We start from the raw sequence: 14155 nt of genomic DNA, 5'->3' as shown, positions 1-14155 counted from the left end.
GATTTTGCTAGATAGAGTGAAAGAAGAGTTATGCTATCTTGCACTTCCACAAACAATATGTAAAAATGCCATTTTAACACAACCTCTCCAACAGTGTGTTGTCAGGCTTTGGGATTTTCACCAGTCTGGTAGGTTAGAAATGGTGTGTCTCTGTGTAGTTTTAATTTAGCATATTTTTATGTTCAGCAACATTTTAATAAGTTGTGATAGTGAGCTTACATTAACATATAAAGAAAGGAATTTGCCATTAGCTTTCTAAAATTTAATGAGTTGGCTCTGACCCTCAAGCAGCAGGTTCTTAAGATTTGTAGTAAAGAATTAGAACAAACATCTCATACTTGTAAAAATACTTTGTAATCAACAAAGTACTTTTAACAGTTATCTGATTTGACTGTCATGTGTAGAGGTTCAGAATAGTCTTCCCTAAAATGTACCACTTTGTCATGTGAATTATTTTGAGCTGCAGGCAATCAAACCCCTGCAGACTAACAAGATACTTCTAGTTCTCCCTTAAAGAATTTAAATCAGGGGCCTTGCCCATAACGAGAGTTAACACCAGAAGTGACTTTTGATGACCTGTCTAATTACTGAACACCTGCTCTTCTCATCCTGCAATGGTCTCCCTCCCCTCTGAAGTCCCAAGGTGATCGTTAGCTCAGAATGTCAGGTATACCTCATTTTTCCTTTCCGTCTTGGAATTTCTCATGCACATGGGTTTCTGATTACCTCATGTATGTGGGGTTCCCATGCATAGGTATATATTCAATTTACTTTTTCTTAATTTATCTCATGTTGATTTAATTATCAGGCCAGCTGAAAAAAACCTAGGAGGGTACAGGAAAGTTTCTTCCTCCCCAACACATGATAATCCCAAAGAAACAGGACAGATACTATGTTCATTTTGTAGAAGAGGAAACGAGTATTTTATTTTTTGAATTAATTAATTAGTTAATTTTTTTTTTTTTTTAGGGAGAGAGGAAGGAGAAAGAAAGAACATTGATCTGTTCTTGTATGTGCCCTAACCAGGGATCCAGCTGATAATCTCTGCAAATCGGGACAACCAACTGTGCTAACCAGCCAAGGTGGAAACTTGTATTTTATTTTATTTTAGAGAAATATAACTATATTTTATTTTATTTGTTTATTTATTTATTTATTATTTGACAGAGAGACAGAGAGAGGGACAGATAAGGACAGACACAGGAAGGGAGAGAGATGAGAAGCATCAAATTCTTTGTTGCAGCACTTCAGTTATTCATTGATTGCTTTCTCATATGTGCCTTGACCAGGGAGCTACAGCCAAGCCAGTGAGCCCTTGCTCAAACCAGCAACCATGGGGTCATATCTATGATCCCATGCTCAAACCGGTGATTCTGCTCTCAAAGCTGGTGAGTGAGCCTGCACTCAAGCTGATGAGCCCTAGCTCAAGCCCGTGACCTCAGAGTTTCCGAACCTGGGTCTTCTGCACCCCAGGCCGATGCTCTGTCGACTGTGCCTCTGCCTGGTCAGGTGAAACTTGTATTTTAAAAGACTGAGACTTTTTAGTTCAACACAACATATAGTAGAGCTAGGTTTAAATTTCAAACTTCTGATCATAGTACAAATTCTGTTTTGTTTTCCAGTCGTTTGCTAAAGGATGCATGACCTGTATTATCCAAGAGATGGCAGTGTTCTCTTAATTTTCATTAGGGATTCACTTTCCCACTGGAGATACTTCCCAAAGATTCTTTTATTTATTTATTTATTTTAATTTATGTTTTTTAGATTTTATTTATTCATTTTTTAAAAAGAGAGGAGAGTGAGAGGGAGGAGGAAGGAGCAAGAAGCGGCAGCTCCCGTGTGTGCCTCTACCAGGCAAGCCCAGGGATTCAAACAGGCGACCTCAGCATTCCAGGTCGACGCCCACAGGAGATACTTAAAAGAAAGGGTAAATTGTATTCTATCAGCTAACCTTCTTGAGCATAAAATTATGTTTAGATGTCAAAGATAAAAGAATTAGCAAAATTGGTGCTTGCTTCCTAGAAGCTCACAGTCTAAGTGGAAGGGGTGGGGCAGTCAAGCATAATTAAAAGCCGGTAAAAATTTTGTACAAAATGCTATGGGACTACAAATTTATAATGGACCTTTTGAGGTGGTGTCTTTTTTTTTTTTTTTTTTTTTGTATTTTTCTGAAGCTGGAAACAGGGAGGCAGTCAGACAGACTCTCGCATGCACCTGACCGGGATCCACCCAGCACGCCCACCAGGGGGTGATGCTCTGCCCATCCAGGGCGTTGCTTCTGTTGCGACCAGAGCCACTCTAGCGCCTGAGACGGGCCATGGAGCCATCCCCAGCGCCCGGGCTATCCTTGCTCCAATGGAGCCTTGGCTGCGCGGAAGGGAAGAGAAAGACAGAGAGGAAGGAGAGGGGGAGGGGTGGAGAAGCAGATGGGCGCTTCTCCTGTGTGCCCTGGCCGGGAATCGAACCCAGGACTTCTGCACGCCAGGCCAACGCTCTACCACTGAGCCAACCGGCCAGGGCCAAGGTGGTGTCTTTTTAATGCAGGGGTCGGGAACCTTTTCGGCTGAGAGAGCCATGAACGCCACATATTTTAAAATGTAATTCCGTGAGAGCCATACAATGGCCCGTGTACGTTAAGCATTATCCAATAAAAATTTGGTGTTGTCCCAGAGGATAGCTGTGATTGGCTCCAGCCATCTGCAACCATGAACATGAGTGGTAGGAAATGAATGGATTGTAATACATGAGAATGTTTTATATTTTTAACATTATTATTATTTTTATTAAAGATTTGTCTGCGAGCCAGATGCAGCCATCAAAAGAGCCATATCTGGCTCATGAGCCATAGGTTCCCAACCCCTGTTTTTTTTTTGTTGTTGTTGTTTTGTTTTTTGTTTTTTTTCATTTTTCTGAAGCTGGAAACAGGGAGAGACAGTCAGACAGACTCCCGCATGCGCCCGACCGGGATCCACCCGGCACGCCCACCAGGGGCGACGCTCTGCCCACCAGGGGGCGATGCTCTGCCCATCCTGGGCGTCGCCATGTTGCGACCAGAGCCACTCTAGCGCCTGGGGCAGAGGCCACAGAGCCATCCCCAGCGCCCGGGCCATCTTTGCTCCAATGGAGCCTTGGCTGCGGGAGGGGACGAGAGAGACAGAGAGGAAAGCGCGGCGGAGGGGTGGAGAAGCAAATGGGCGCTTCTCCTGTGTGCCCTGGCCGGGAATCGAACCCGGGTCCTCCGCTCCCAACCCCTGTTTTAATGTGATAATGGAAGCATAGTTTTTTTATCTAACACACAGAGGAGATACACAACTAAATCCAAGCTCTCTGACTTCCTAACAACACAAAAATAAGCAATAGAAGGAAAGTAATATATATTGTAAATATAAAAGAAAGTGCCCCTCTATCACTGCAAACACTACTCACAGTGTTTTGAATTAGTAATAACTTTTCAAGTGTAAATTTAGTGTTCAAGATACTCCATTCATTCATTGAACTAATATTTAAATTTTTAAATTACTCAGGTACTGTTAAATGCCAGGGATATAATGGTGTACAAAAATAGTCACAATCCCTGTCCTCATCAAGCTTTGCTTCTAGTAAAACCTGCTAGTGAGCCTGATCAGGCGGTGGCGCAGTGGATAGAGCGTCGGACTGGGATGCGGAGGACCTAGGTTCGAAACCCCAAGGTAGCCAGCTTGAGCGCGGGCTCATCTGGTTTGAGCAAAAAGCTCACCAGCTTCAACCCAAGGTTGCTGGCTTGAGCAACGGGTTACTCAGTCTGCTGAAGACCCGTGGTAAAGCCCTGGCTAGTTGGCTCAGTGGTAGAGCGTCGGCCTGGCATGCAGAAGTCCCGGGTTCGATTCCCCGCCAGGGCACACAGGAGAAGCGCCCATCTGCTTCTCCACCCCTCCCCCTCTCCTTCCTCTCTGTCTCTCTCTTCCCCTCCCGCAGCAAGGCTCCATTGGAGCAAAGATGGCCCGGGCGCTGGGGATGGCTCCTTGGCTTCTGCCCCAGGCGCTAGAGTGGCTCTGGTCGCGACAGAGTGACGGCCCGGGGGGGGGGGGGGGGGCAGAGCATCGCCCCCTGGTGGGCAGAGCGTCGCCCCCTGGTGGGCGTGCCGGGTGGATCCCGGTTGGGTGCATGCGGGAGTCTGTCTGTCTATCCCCATTTCCAGCTTCAGAAAAATACCCCCCCCAAAATAAATTAATTAATTAAGACCCGCGGTAAAGGTACATATGAGAAAGCAATCAATGAACAACTAAGGTGTTGCAACAAGCAACGAAAAACTAATGATTGATGCTTCTTATCTCTTTGTTCCTGTCTGTCCCTGTCTATCCCTCTCTCTGACTCTCTCTCTGTCTCTGTAAAAAAATAAATAAATAAATATTTTAAAAAATAATCTTATGCTTCATCTGAGATTTTCAGGAAATGGTACAGATTATCCCTAGAAGGAAAACAGAATTCAAGGAAATTACCTTTCAAATATAGTGAATCAAACTTCACGTATAATCTTGAGCACTTAATTAGCAGTACTTTCCAACAACTGTAGTTTTTTACAGATCTTCTTGTTTTCATTATAAGTTTATTCCTAGAAATGTCACTCACTGTGCAATTTATAATAGGCCAAAATATTAAGTATCACTGCTACTTGAAGATAAAGAGCTGGTTTGAGAAAAATAGTTGAACTCTCACCTCTGTAATTCTAGGGTCATTCCTTTATTTTTTTGGACCCAAAACTACATTTGTCAGAATTTTTAATTTTATAGGTGAATCCGATCGATATGGAAAGGATACTGAATTGAGAAACAGCAAGTCTGGATTCTGGTGTTCGTTATTATTTAACTCCCATGACCTTGTGCAAGTAAGTTCTCTGGGTTTTTGTCTTTTTTTCATCTTAAAATGAGAGAGAATAGCCTGACCTGTGGTGGTGCAGTGGATAAAGCGTTGACCTGGAAATGCTGAGGTCGCCGGTTCGAAACCCTGGGCTTGCCTGGTCAAGGCACATATGGGAGTTGATGCTTCCAGCTCCTCCCCCCCTTCTCTCTCTCTCTCTCCTCTCTCTCTCTCTCTCTCTCTCTCTCTCTCTCCCTCCCCTCTCTAAAAATGAATAAATAAAAAAAATTTTAAAAAATGAGAGAGAATAAAGGAAAGGATCTATTCAATGAATCAGTATTCCAATTATTATTCCCACAGTCTCACACTTTTTGCGGGGCTGGATTTAATCGTATAAATTGCCAATGTTAGACTTTTTTTTTTTTTTTTACAGAGAGAGAGTCAGAGAGAGGGACAGATAGGGACAGACAGATAGGAACAGAGAGAGATGAGAAGCACCAATCATTAGTTTTTTGTTGCGACACCTTAGTAGTTCATTGATTGCTTTCTCATATGTGCCTTGACCGTGGGCCTTCAGCAGACCGAGTAACCCCTTGCTCAAGCCAGCGACCTTGGGTCCAAGCTGGTGAGCTTTTGCTCAAGCCAGATGAGCCCGCACTCAAGCTGGTGACTTCAGGGTCTCGAACCCGGGTCCTCTACATTCCAGTCCAACGTTCTAACCACTGCGCCACCGCCTGGTTAGGCGCCAATGTTAGACTATTTGAAAAGATTTGGGGTTTTTTTTAAAGATTTTATTTATTTAGTTTAGAGAGAAGGGGAGGGAGGAGCAGGAAGCCTCAACTCCCATATGTGCCTTCACCAGGTAAAGCCCAGGGTTTTGAACCGGTGACCTCAGCATTTCAGGTTGATGCTTTATCCACTGTGTCACCACAGGTCGGTCTGAAAAGATTTGTATTTGACCTATAGAAACAGCCATTTCATCTTATTTATCCTAATTATTGAATTCCTATTGGGATCATCTGAATTATTTATTTTAGGGGTGGCTGAAGCCAAGCAAAATTAATGTCTTAGATATGAAGAAAACATACATTTGGAGAATATACTATAACCATATAATCAATGCAACCCATTCTGGATATGCCGAGAGTCTAGTCTAGTTCTTTCTTTCTACATTGTGCTAATTTTGGGGGCAGTGATTCTATATAGTTTGATTCTTATATTTCTTTAGTATCTGGCAAAGGACAAGTCTACTTGAAAATTTTCTTAGGATATTCTCTATAATTTTTTTTTTTTTTTTTTTTTTTTTTTTTTTTAGTGAGAGGAGGGGAGGCAAAGGCAGTCAGTCTCCTGCATGCACCCTGAGGGGGATCCACCCAGAAAGCCCATTAGGGGGCGATACTCTGTCCATCTGGGGCCCTTGTTCCATTGCAACTGGAGGCATTTTTTAGCGCCTGAGGCAGACGCTATAGAGCCATCCTCAGCCCCTGAAGCCGACTCACTCCAAATGAGCCATGGCTGCAGGAGAGGAAGAAGAGAGAGAGAGAGAAGCGAGAGAAGCGAGAGGGGGAGGAGTGGAGAGGCAGATGGGTGCTTCTCTTGTGTGCCCTGACCAGGAATCCAAAGCAGGACATCCACATGCCGGGCCAGCACTCTACCGTTCAGCCAGCCAGCCATGGCCAGGATATTCCCTATAACTTTGAGCAAAGTATCTGTTGTTGTGGGAGAGGAGAATATACTATTAGCACTGATATTTAACATGTGAGATAATTCTTCAGAGTTATCTATCTTTGCCAGTGTTTTCCAGTGAGTTAAATCGAGTTGAGAGGCCAAACTCCCAATTTCTAGTTTTAGACTAATTCTGTCATTCCATTCTACATCAGAAAGGGGCAGAGGTAACTTTTTCTTTGTTGTTTGATATTTCTTTAACTTTTCTATTCATTCGTTCGTTCATTTGTTTGTTCGTTTGTTCGTTTGTTTGTTTGTTTTAGGGAGTGAGAGAAACATCAATTTGTCGTTCCACTTATTTATGCATTCACTGGTTGATTCTTGTAGGTGCCCTGACCAGGGATCAAACTGAAACTTTGGCTTATGGGGAGGATGCTCTAACCAAATGAGTTACCTGGCCAGGGCTTCTTTAAGTTTTCTTGCTTAAGAAAGCTAATGTGTTAAATAAACTTTTTTTTTCAGTTCTTTGTAAGGCATTACCTCATCTCTTTACCATGAATAAACCAACTTTTTGGTTTATTTCCATTACTTAGTTTTTTGGACACACAAGTCAATCAGTGGGAGGAAAGATAATCCCCAGACAGTGTTAAAAGCTAGGGAAAAAAGTGTCCTTCGCTCTAATATACCTTGATTGGGTCTCTGCACCACATGCAGAACTTCAGTAGCAAATTGGTCCTGCCTTACTGCTTTCAGACATCAGCCTGGCTCCAGTTGAATGTCTATGTAGGGTCTAGCACATCTGCAAGTAATACATTCTTTTGAGTTCTCCACCCTGTTGCAGAGGGCCAATAGTGGCATGCAAACAGCTTTCAACATACAGATCAGGGTTGCACTAGCCGACTCTTTTACCTGAGACACTTATTCAAAAGTGTTTTTTTCTGGAGAAATCACAAACAAGTCTGTATTACATCAGAGGCACAAATGTCTATTTCCAAGAAAAGTTTCAAATAACCCTTTACTTTTTCACCTCCAAACAATTCTTGGGTGCTGGATCTATGAGAATCAAGAATTTGATGGCTCTGGGCAGTTGGCTTAGTTGGTTAAGAATGTTGTCCTAAACAACAAAGTTGCAAGTTTGATCCCCGATCAGGGCACACATGGAAAGCAACCAAGGAATGCAGGACTAAGTGGAATGACAAATGCTTACCCCCATCTCTTTGTCTCTCTTTAAATTTTTTTTTTTTTAAATCAACAAAAATTAAGCCCTGGCTGGATAGGAGCATCATCCTGGAGTGTGGATGGAGTGTGGAGGCTGCTGGTACAATTCCCCAGTCAGGGCACATACAGGAACACTTCGATGTTCCTGACTCTTTCTCTCCCTGCCTCTCTCTCTCTCTCTTTCTCTCTCAAAAAAAAAAGAAAAAAAGAAAAAAGAAAAAGAAAAAGAAAAGGTTTTGAGAGACATTGACTAAATCTAGAAAAATGTGGGCACTAGGGCAAAGCAGATAGGGGTGTGTGAATAAATACACTTGTAAGAAACAGGGTTCTCCTTCCTGTCATACACTTCCTGAATCTAACCACAGAACTTCGTTACCTTCTCTATCACTTCCACAAAATTCTAAAACTTCCTTTAAAAATACATTTACCAAAATAAAGAATGTAGTTTTCAGTCTTGTTGGTGCTTTTTAACATCAGTTCACAAATCTGGGTCATTTTACTTTTATGGCCCGAAAATTATTAGACAGACTGTAAAATCCTAGAGCTTTGTATTAGTTCATGTAAATAGAATTTATTTGATACTGTCTACTTTTAGAGCAGAGAAATGGTGTTAAATCTTAGGATGCATGAAAATTCCACTTTTTTTCTACACCCATTTCTTTTTCTTTTTGTGAGAGAGACAGAAAGGGAGAAAGATGAGAAGCATCAACGCATAGATAGTTGTGCACCTTAGTTGTTCATTGATTGCTTCTCATATGTGCCTTGATGAGGGGTGAGGGGGGGCTCTAGCTGAACCAGTGACTCCTTGCTCAAGCCGGCAACCTTGGGCTTGAGTCAGTGACCACAGGATCATGTTGATAATCCCATGCTCAAGCTGGTGACCTCAGGGTTTCGAACCTGGGACCTCAGTGTCCCAGGTTGACACTCTATCCACTGCGCTACCACTGGTCAGGTTCTACATCTGTTTCTATTTCTTAGAGTATTACGACTCTAGAGAAATGAGACCTGAGGTGTCTCATATCTAGTGTGCTTTTTAATTCTGCATTATATTTCTTTATTTTATATTTAGAAGATTTTTAAAAATTTAATTTATGGCCCTGGCCGGTTGGCTCAGCGGTAGAGCGTCAGCCTGGTGTGCGGGGGACCCCGGTTCGATTCCCGGCCAGGGCACATAGGAGAAGCACTCATTTGCTTCTCCACCCCCCACCCCCTCCTTCCTCTCTGTCTCTCTCTTCCCCTTCCGCAGCCAAGGCTCCATTGGAGCAAAGATGGCCCGGGCGCTGGGGATGGCTCCTTGGCCTCTGCCCCAGGCGCTAGAGTGGCTCTGGTAGCGGCAAAGCGATGCCCCGGAGGGGCAGAGCATCGCCCCCTGGTGGGCAGAGCGTCTCCCCTGGTGGGCGTGCCAGGTGGATCCCGGTCAGGCACATGTGGGAGTCTGTCTGACTGTCTCTCCCCGTTTCCAGCTTCAGAAAAAAAAAATTTATTTATTTATTACGGTGACACTGGTTAACATAATTATACAGGTTTCAGGTGCCCAAATTCTACAACAAATCTCTGTCCTTTTTTTCTCGAGATAAGAGATGGTCCACCAATTTCCAGGAGATTGAAAATTATGAAAAGAATTTCTGTATATTCAGATTGTTTGGAAGGTACAGAAAGAGAAAGAATTAGATTGGGTGATTCCTGAAACTTCTTATTTATTATTTCCAAGTATAAAGTTTAGCCTGAATGTCTATGTAGGGTCTAGCACATCTGCATATCATCTAGTTCTCATATTATCTTTAAAAAATTTTTAAATTGAATTTATTGGGGTGATATTGGTTAATAAAATATATATTCAGGTATATATTGTACTGTGTGTTCACCACTCCAAGTCAGGTCTCCTTCCATCACCATTTATCTCTTCTTTACCCTCTTCTACTTCCCCCTAGGCCCCTTCCCTCTGGTGATCACCACACAGTTGTCTGTGTCTATGAGGGTTTTGTTTTGCCTTTGCTTAATCCCTTCACCTTTTTCACCCAGCCCCCAAACCCCCACTCCTCTGACTAGTGTAATCTTTTTAATGTAATTAAGATACTAGTTTTTGGAAATGCTCACTTCAGATCACCAAATCTGGGTTATACAATACCCAGAGGGATACACACTGAGAGATAGGAGAGTAATTAATCATAATGGAGCTAACATGTACTGAGTGTTTACCAAGTGTCAGGCACCTTTATATGCATTGCCTTATTTCATTTCACTACAATTTTAGGAAGTAGATACTATTTATTTACTCTTTTACAAATGAGAAAAGTAAGGTTCAGATATGTGACATAATTCTCCCAGCATTACTCAGCTTGTGAGTGACAGTACTAAACCAGAACTTAGATTTCATTCCAGCCTGACCACGTACATGGTAGTGCAGTGGAGAAACTATCAAAGCTGGGATGCTGAGGACCCAGGTTCAAAACCCCAAAGTCACTAGCTTCAGTATGTGCTCACCAGCTTGAGCACTGGGTCGCCAGCTTGAGGGTGGTATTATAGACCTGACCCCAAGGTTGCTGGCTTGAACCCAGAGGTCACTGACTTTAGCTCAAGGTCGCTGGTTTGAGCAAGGTGCCACTAACTCAGCTGGAGCCCCCTGGTGAAGGCATATATGAGAAAGCAATCAATGAACAACTAAAGTGACTCAACTATGAGTTGATGCTTCTCATCTTTCTTCCTTCCTGTCTGTCTGTCCCTGTCTGTCCCCTTCCTTGAAAAAAAAAAAAAAGATCTAATTCCAAATGCTATTAAAGTGGATATTACCTCCATTTTGCAAATGAGAGAATTAGAGATGTTAACTAAATTGGCCTAAAGTCACGTAAATGGTGACTAACTGTGGTGCTAAGATTTGACTCAGGTCTATTTCTCTCTAAAAATCATGGCTTTAACTACGTATTTCCAATTCTAAGATATAATTGAGCATTAAGGAATTCAGTAGGAGAACACATTGAGAATTTTAGAATTTTTCTTTTTTCTTTTTAGTGAGAGAGACAGAAAGAGGGACAGTTAGGGACAGACAGGAAGGAGAGAGATAAGAAGCATTAATTCTTCATTGGGACTCCTTAGTTGTTCATTGATTGCTTTCTCATATGTGCCTTGATGGGGGGGGGGCTTTAGCCAAGCCAGTGACCCCATGTTCAATCCAGATGAGCTGGTGCTCAAGCTGGCAACCTTGGGTGTTTTTTTTTTATCTTATTTTTATTAATTTTACTGCAGTGACATTGATAAATCAGGGTACATATGTTCTGAGAAAATATCTCCAGATTATTTTGACCTTTGATTATGCCGCATACCCCTCACTCAAAGACAAATCGTCCTCTGTCACCTTCTATCTGGTTTTCTTTGTGCCCCTACCCTCCCCCCACTCCCTCCCTCTCCTTCCTCGCCCCTTCCCCACCCCTCCACCCCACTCCCTGTTACCATCACATTCTTGTCTATGTCTCTGAGTCTCATTTTTATGTCCCATCTATGCATTGAACCTTGGGGTTTTGAACCTGGGTCCTCAGCATCCCAGGCTGGCACTCTATCCACTGTGCTACCACCTAGTCAGGCAGAGAATATTAGAATTTTTTTTAAATTAAGTTAAATTAACTGTTATTATAGACCAGGCCTTAAAGGTTAAAGTTTTTACCACATTATTAGGCTAAAGGAGAAAACGTTAAGGTTCTAAATGGCAAGGATAACTTGGTATATAATGAATGAGAATCAGGATAGAGAAGGGATTTTAAGAAAATATCGTATCACTGAGAGATTCCTTGATTAACTTATTTACTGCATTGACTGCTGTGCTTCTAATCTCTGTTGCAATTCCCACGTTGAGGCTGTTCCCACCCTTCCTGTGTCCCTTGAGCTAAGCAGGCACTTCCTGTCCTATTGGAAATGAAAGTTAACGATTGGGGGTGTAGTATGTGTGTATGTACTCTGCAGAATGTTAGTACTGTCTGTCTTATTATCATAGCAAAAAAGTGACAGGAAAACTAGAATAGAGATGAGAACTTCATTTAAGGGAGGGTTTGGACTTAATGGTTGTTGTTAATTTGTCTTAAGATAATATCCATGATGGCAGCCAGGTGGCCTTGAGAAGGGATTTGAAAGCTTTCATTCTCCATCCTTATTCCACTTGGATTGGTAGGAGTTACAGGGTATCATTCTTAAAGTTTTGGTTTCTTGTAAGTTTCTTTTCTTGTTAAGCCTACTTCCCCAGGACATGCTTTTGAAACTTAGAGGTAAGTGTTATTGTAACTGTGTTAGGTTCTTGACTCTAAGTTTATTTCCTTGTCTTCTAAGAACTTTGTATTTTTATTCTTTGTGAAACATATGCTTTTTAAAAAGTTATTTTTTTTCTACAGCTCAGAGACAACTTGAAGCAAACATCTCAACTTTGTGAACTTCAGTTTGAGCATAAATTTCAGGTTTGGTGAGTAACTCTAGTTGTTTCATCTTCACCAACCTTGAAGACTAGGAAATAGTAGGATAAGGAGTCAAATAAGATACTTGAAGAAACAACTAGGCAATTATATCTCAGTAAAGCCAGGGGCAAGAAAGAAGCCACTAGGTACCAAGTTTTATGACATAGTCCAGTTTGATCATTTCTTCCTTAATATGAAGTCATAGCTGGGGGAATCTGGAAAGTAGTGAGAGAGACATCATCAGCCCATTAGCACGAACCACAAGGAACAGAACTGTCATCCAAGGACCTCAAACTAGTTATTTCCCATATTCTGTTTTGCTTGTCTCTGTTCCTTGATGAGCTCTCCTGTTTGTATTTTCTTAATATACTAAAATCACTGTAAATGCCTAAGCTCAGCTCACATATTCTTAGCATGGTTTTCTTCACTTGTTCTCCCAAGGCAGTGTCCCAGTAACGCCTTTAAAATCAAGCATGAAATCTTCTCATAGCTGATATCTAGGGAGAAATAATTTTCATTGTCTTTTTATGAAAATCAGAACTTCTTCATAGTGGAGAGGGGCTGGAATTGAAAGGGGTAGACCTAAAAACTTTTCTTTTTGCTTTAACTTCTAAACCTGTGAAAATTTTAAAAAATAACATCTTGGGCATTAGGACCCAGTGGTTGTGCCTCATTCAGACTCTGGTTTAACTTCTCTCAGTGACGTCAACAAGCAGCCTTAGCTCATTCTTTCCTCCCCCCATTTCTCTCCCTCTTACTCCTTTTCTCTCCCTTTCTCCTCCCCCTCACTTCACCCTCTTTCTTCCTCCCTCCCTCTCCCTCTCTCCCTCTCTCTCTCCTTCTCCCTTTCTTTTCCTCTTCCTCTCCCCCACCCCTCTCTTTCCCCTCCCTGTCCCTCTCCCTCTCCTCTCTCTCAGCTCCCTAATATTAAAGAGAAAATGCTGCTATCAGTGACTTCCAGACCTGGGATTTCGACTTTTAGCTACAACAAGAACAACAAAAAGGTAGAGAAAAGTGCTTTTTTGGAATTCAGCTACTTCCTTTCTGGGGATTCGGGAGTGAATGCTTTTGGCTTTAACATTCTCCTTAAGACAGGAAAAGAATTCCTCTTTCATCACAACACCTCTCCCGTTTCCACCACTTTCTGCCATCTTTTCTCACCTGGGTCTACAGTTACAGGAATTTACAGTCTCTGTGAGGACTGAGAAGGCAGGGGAATTAAAAACAAATCAAGCTTGCAAGTTTGTATCTTTGAGAAATGAAGTTCGTTTGACTTCCTGCTGATATACCCAAGCTCTACAGGGATAATATGTCATCTCAGACCCTGGCCCCCAACCCACCCTTATCCAATGTTATTTTATCTTGTTGATTAACTGTTTCAGTTCTCCCCCACTCCACCTTCCATCCTCCCCATTCCACCAGCATTATCTGGTAGCAGAAATAAAGTCAGTGAAAGCACAGCTTCTTCTTCAAGGACAGGGTACTGTATACTCTTCTAGACTAGATAGAGACGCTACCCCACCCAGCCTAAGAGAAGGGAGCCATAAGAGAAGACATACTTGAGGATTAAGGCAGAAAGATCTGAGATTCTTTGGATTTTGCTACTAAACTGGTGTTCTGAGGTCTGTAGATAGCCAGCTCACCAGGGATCCTTGGAGCCTTTAGGGTTAACTTGTGGTTACCAAAGAGTTGTACTATGCTTGAGCACATGGGCAGTCTGGAGAGAGGTGGACATCATGCCCACATTTGCCAGAGAATATCCCTGGCAGTTTCTTGGCATTTCAGGGCACACAGTGCCGATTAGGAGGAATTTCATGCTGTAACAAAAAGACCCTTTCCCCTCTCTTGGTGTTGTAGCTGTTCTTTGAAGAAAGATACCATAGACATTTAAGTATCTTTTGATCATCTGATGGAGTGTTGGAGGGTGAGGAAGGATTCCTGCTACTTTCTCATATACAGAAAGAGATTAATACAGGTAGATTTAAACAGAGCATGTGATC

At 42.3% G+C, this 14155-nt stretch overlaps 1 protein-coding gene across 8 annotated transcripts in view; it reads left to right on the top strand.

Moving 5' to 3' along the window:
• Nucleotides 1-980: 980 nt before the first annotated feature.
• RBMS2 (RNA binding motif single stranded interacting protein 2) overlaps nt 981-14155 on the top strand; it is an 83242-nt gene continuing 70067 nt past the window's right edge. For 4 of the 8 annotated variants that reach the window (XM_066258383.1, XM_066258388.1, XM_066258389.1 and 1 more), the window contains exon 1: nt 12901-13159. In XM_066258383.1, coding sequence (XP_066114480.1) covers nt 13094-13159 — 66 coding nt within the window. In that variant the 5' untranslated portion in view covers nt 12901-13093. Of the gene's footprint in view, nt 1083-4769; nt 4865-11743; nt 11973-12095; nt 12164-12900; nt 13160-14155 lie in introns of those variants that run through there. The other 4 variants (XM_066258381.1, XM_066258386.1, XM_066258382.1 and 1 more) reach the window with 4 other exon arrangements.

The sequence above is a fragment of the Saccopteryx bilineata genome, chromosome 2, assembly GCF_036850765.1.
Source record: "Saccopteryx bilineata isolate mSacBil1 chromosome 2, mSacBil1_pri_phased_curated, whole genome shotgun sequence".
Classification (NCBI taxonomy): Eukaryota; Metazoa; Chordata; class Mammalia; order Chiroptera; family Emballonuridae; genus Saccopteryx; species Saccopteryx bilineata.
This window is presented reverse-complemented; position numbering and strand designations above follow the sequence as displayed.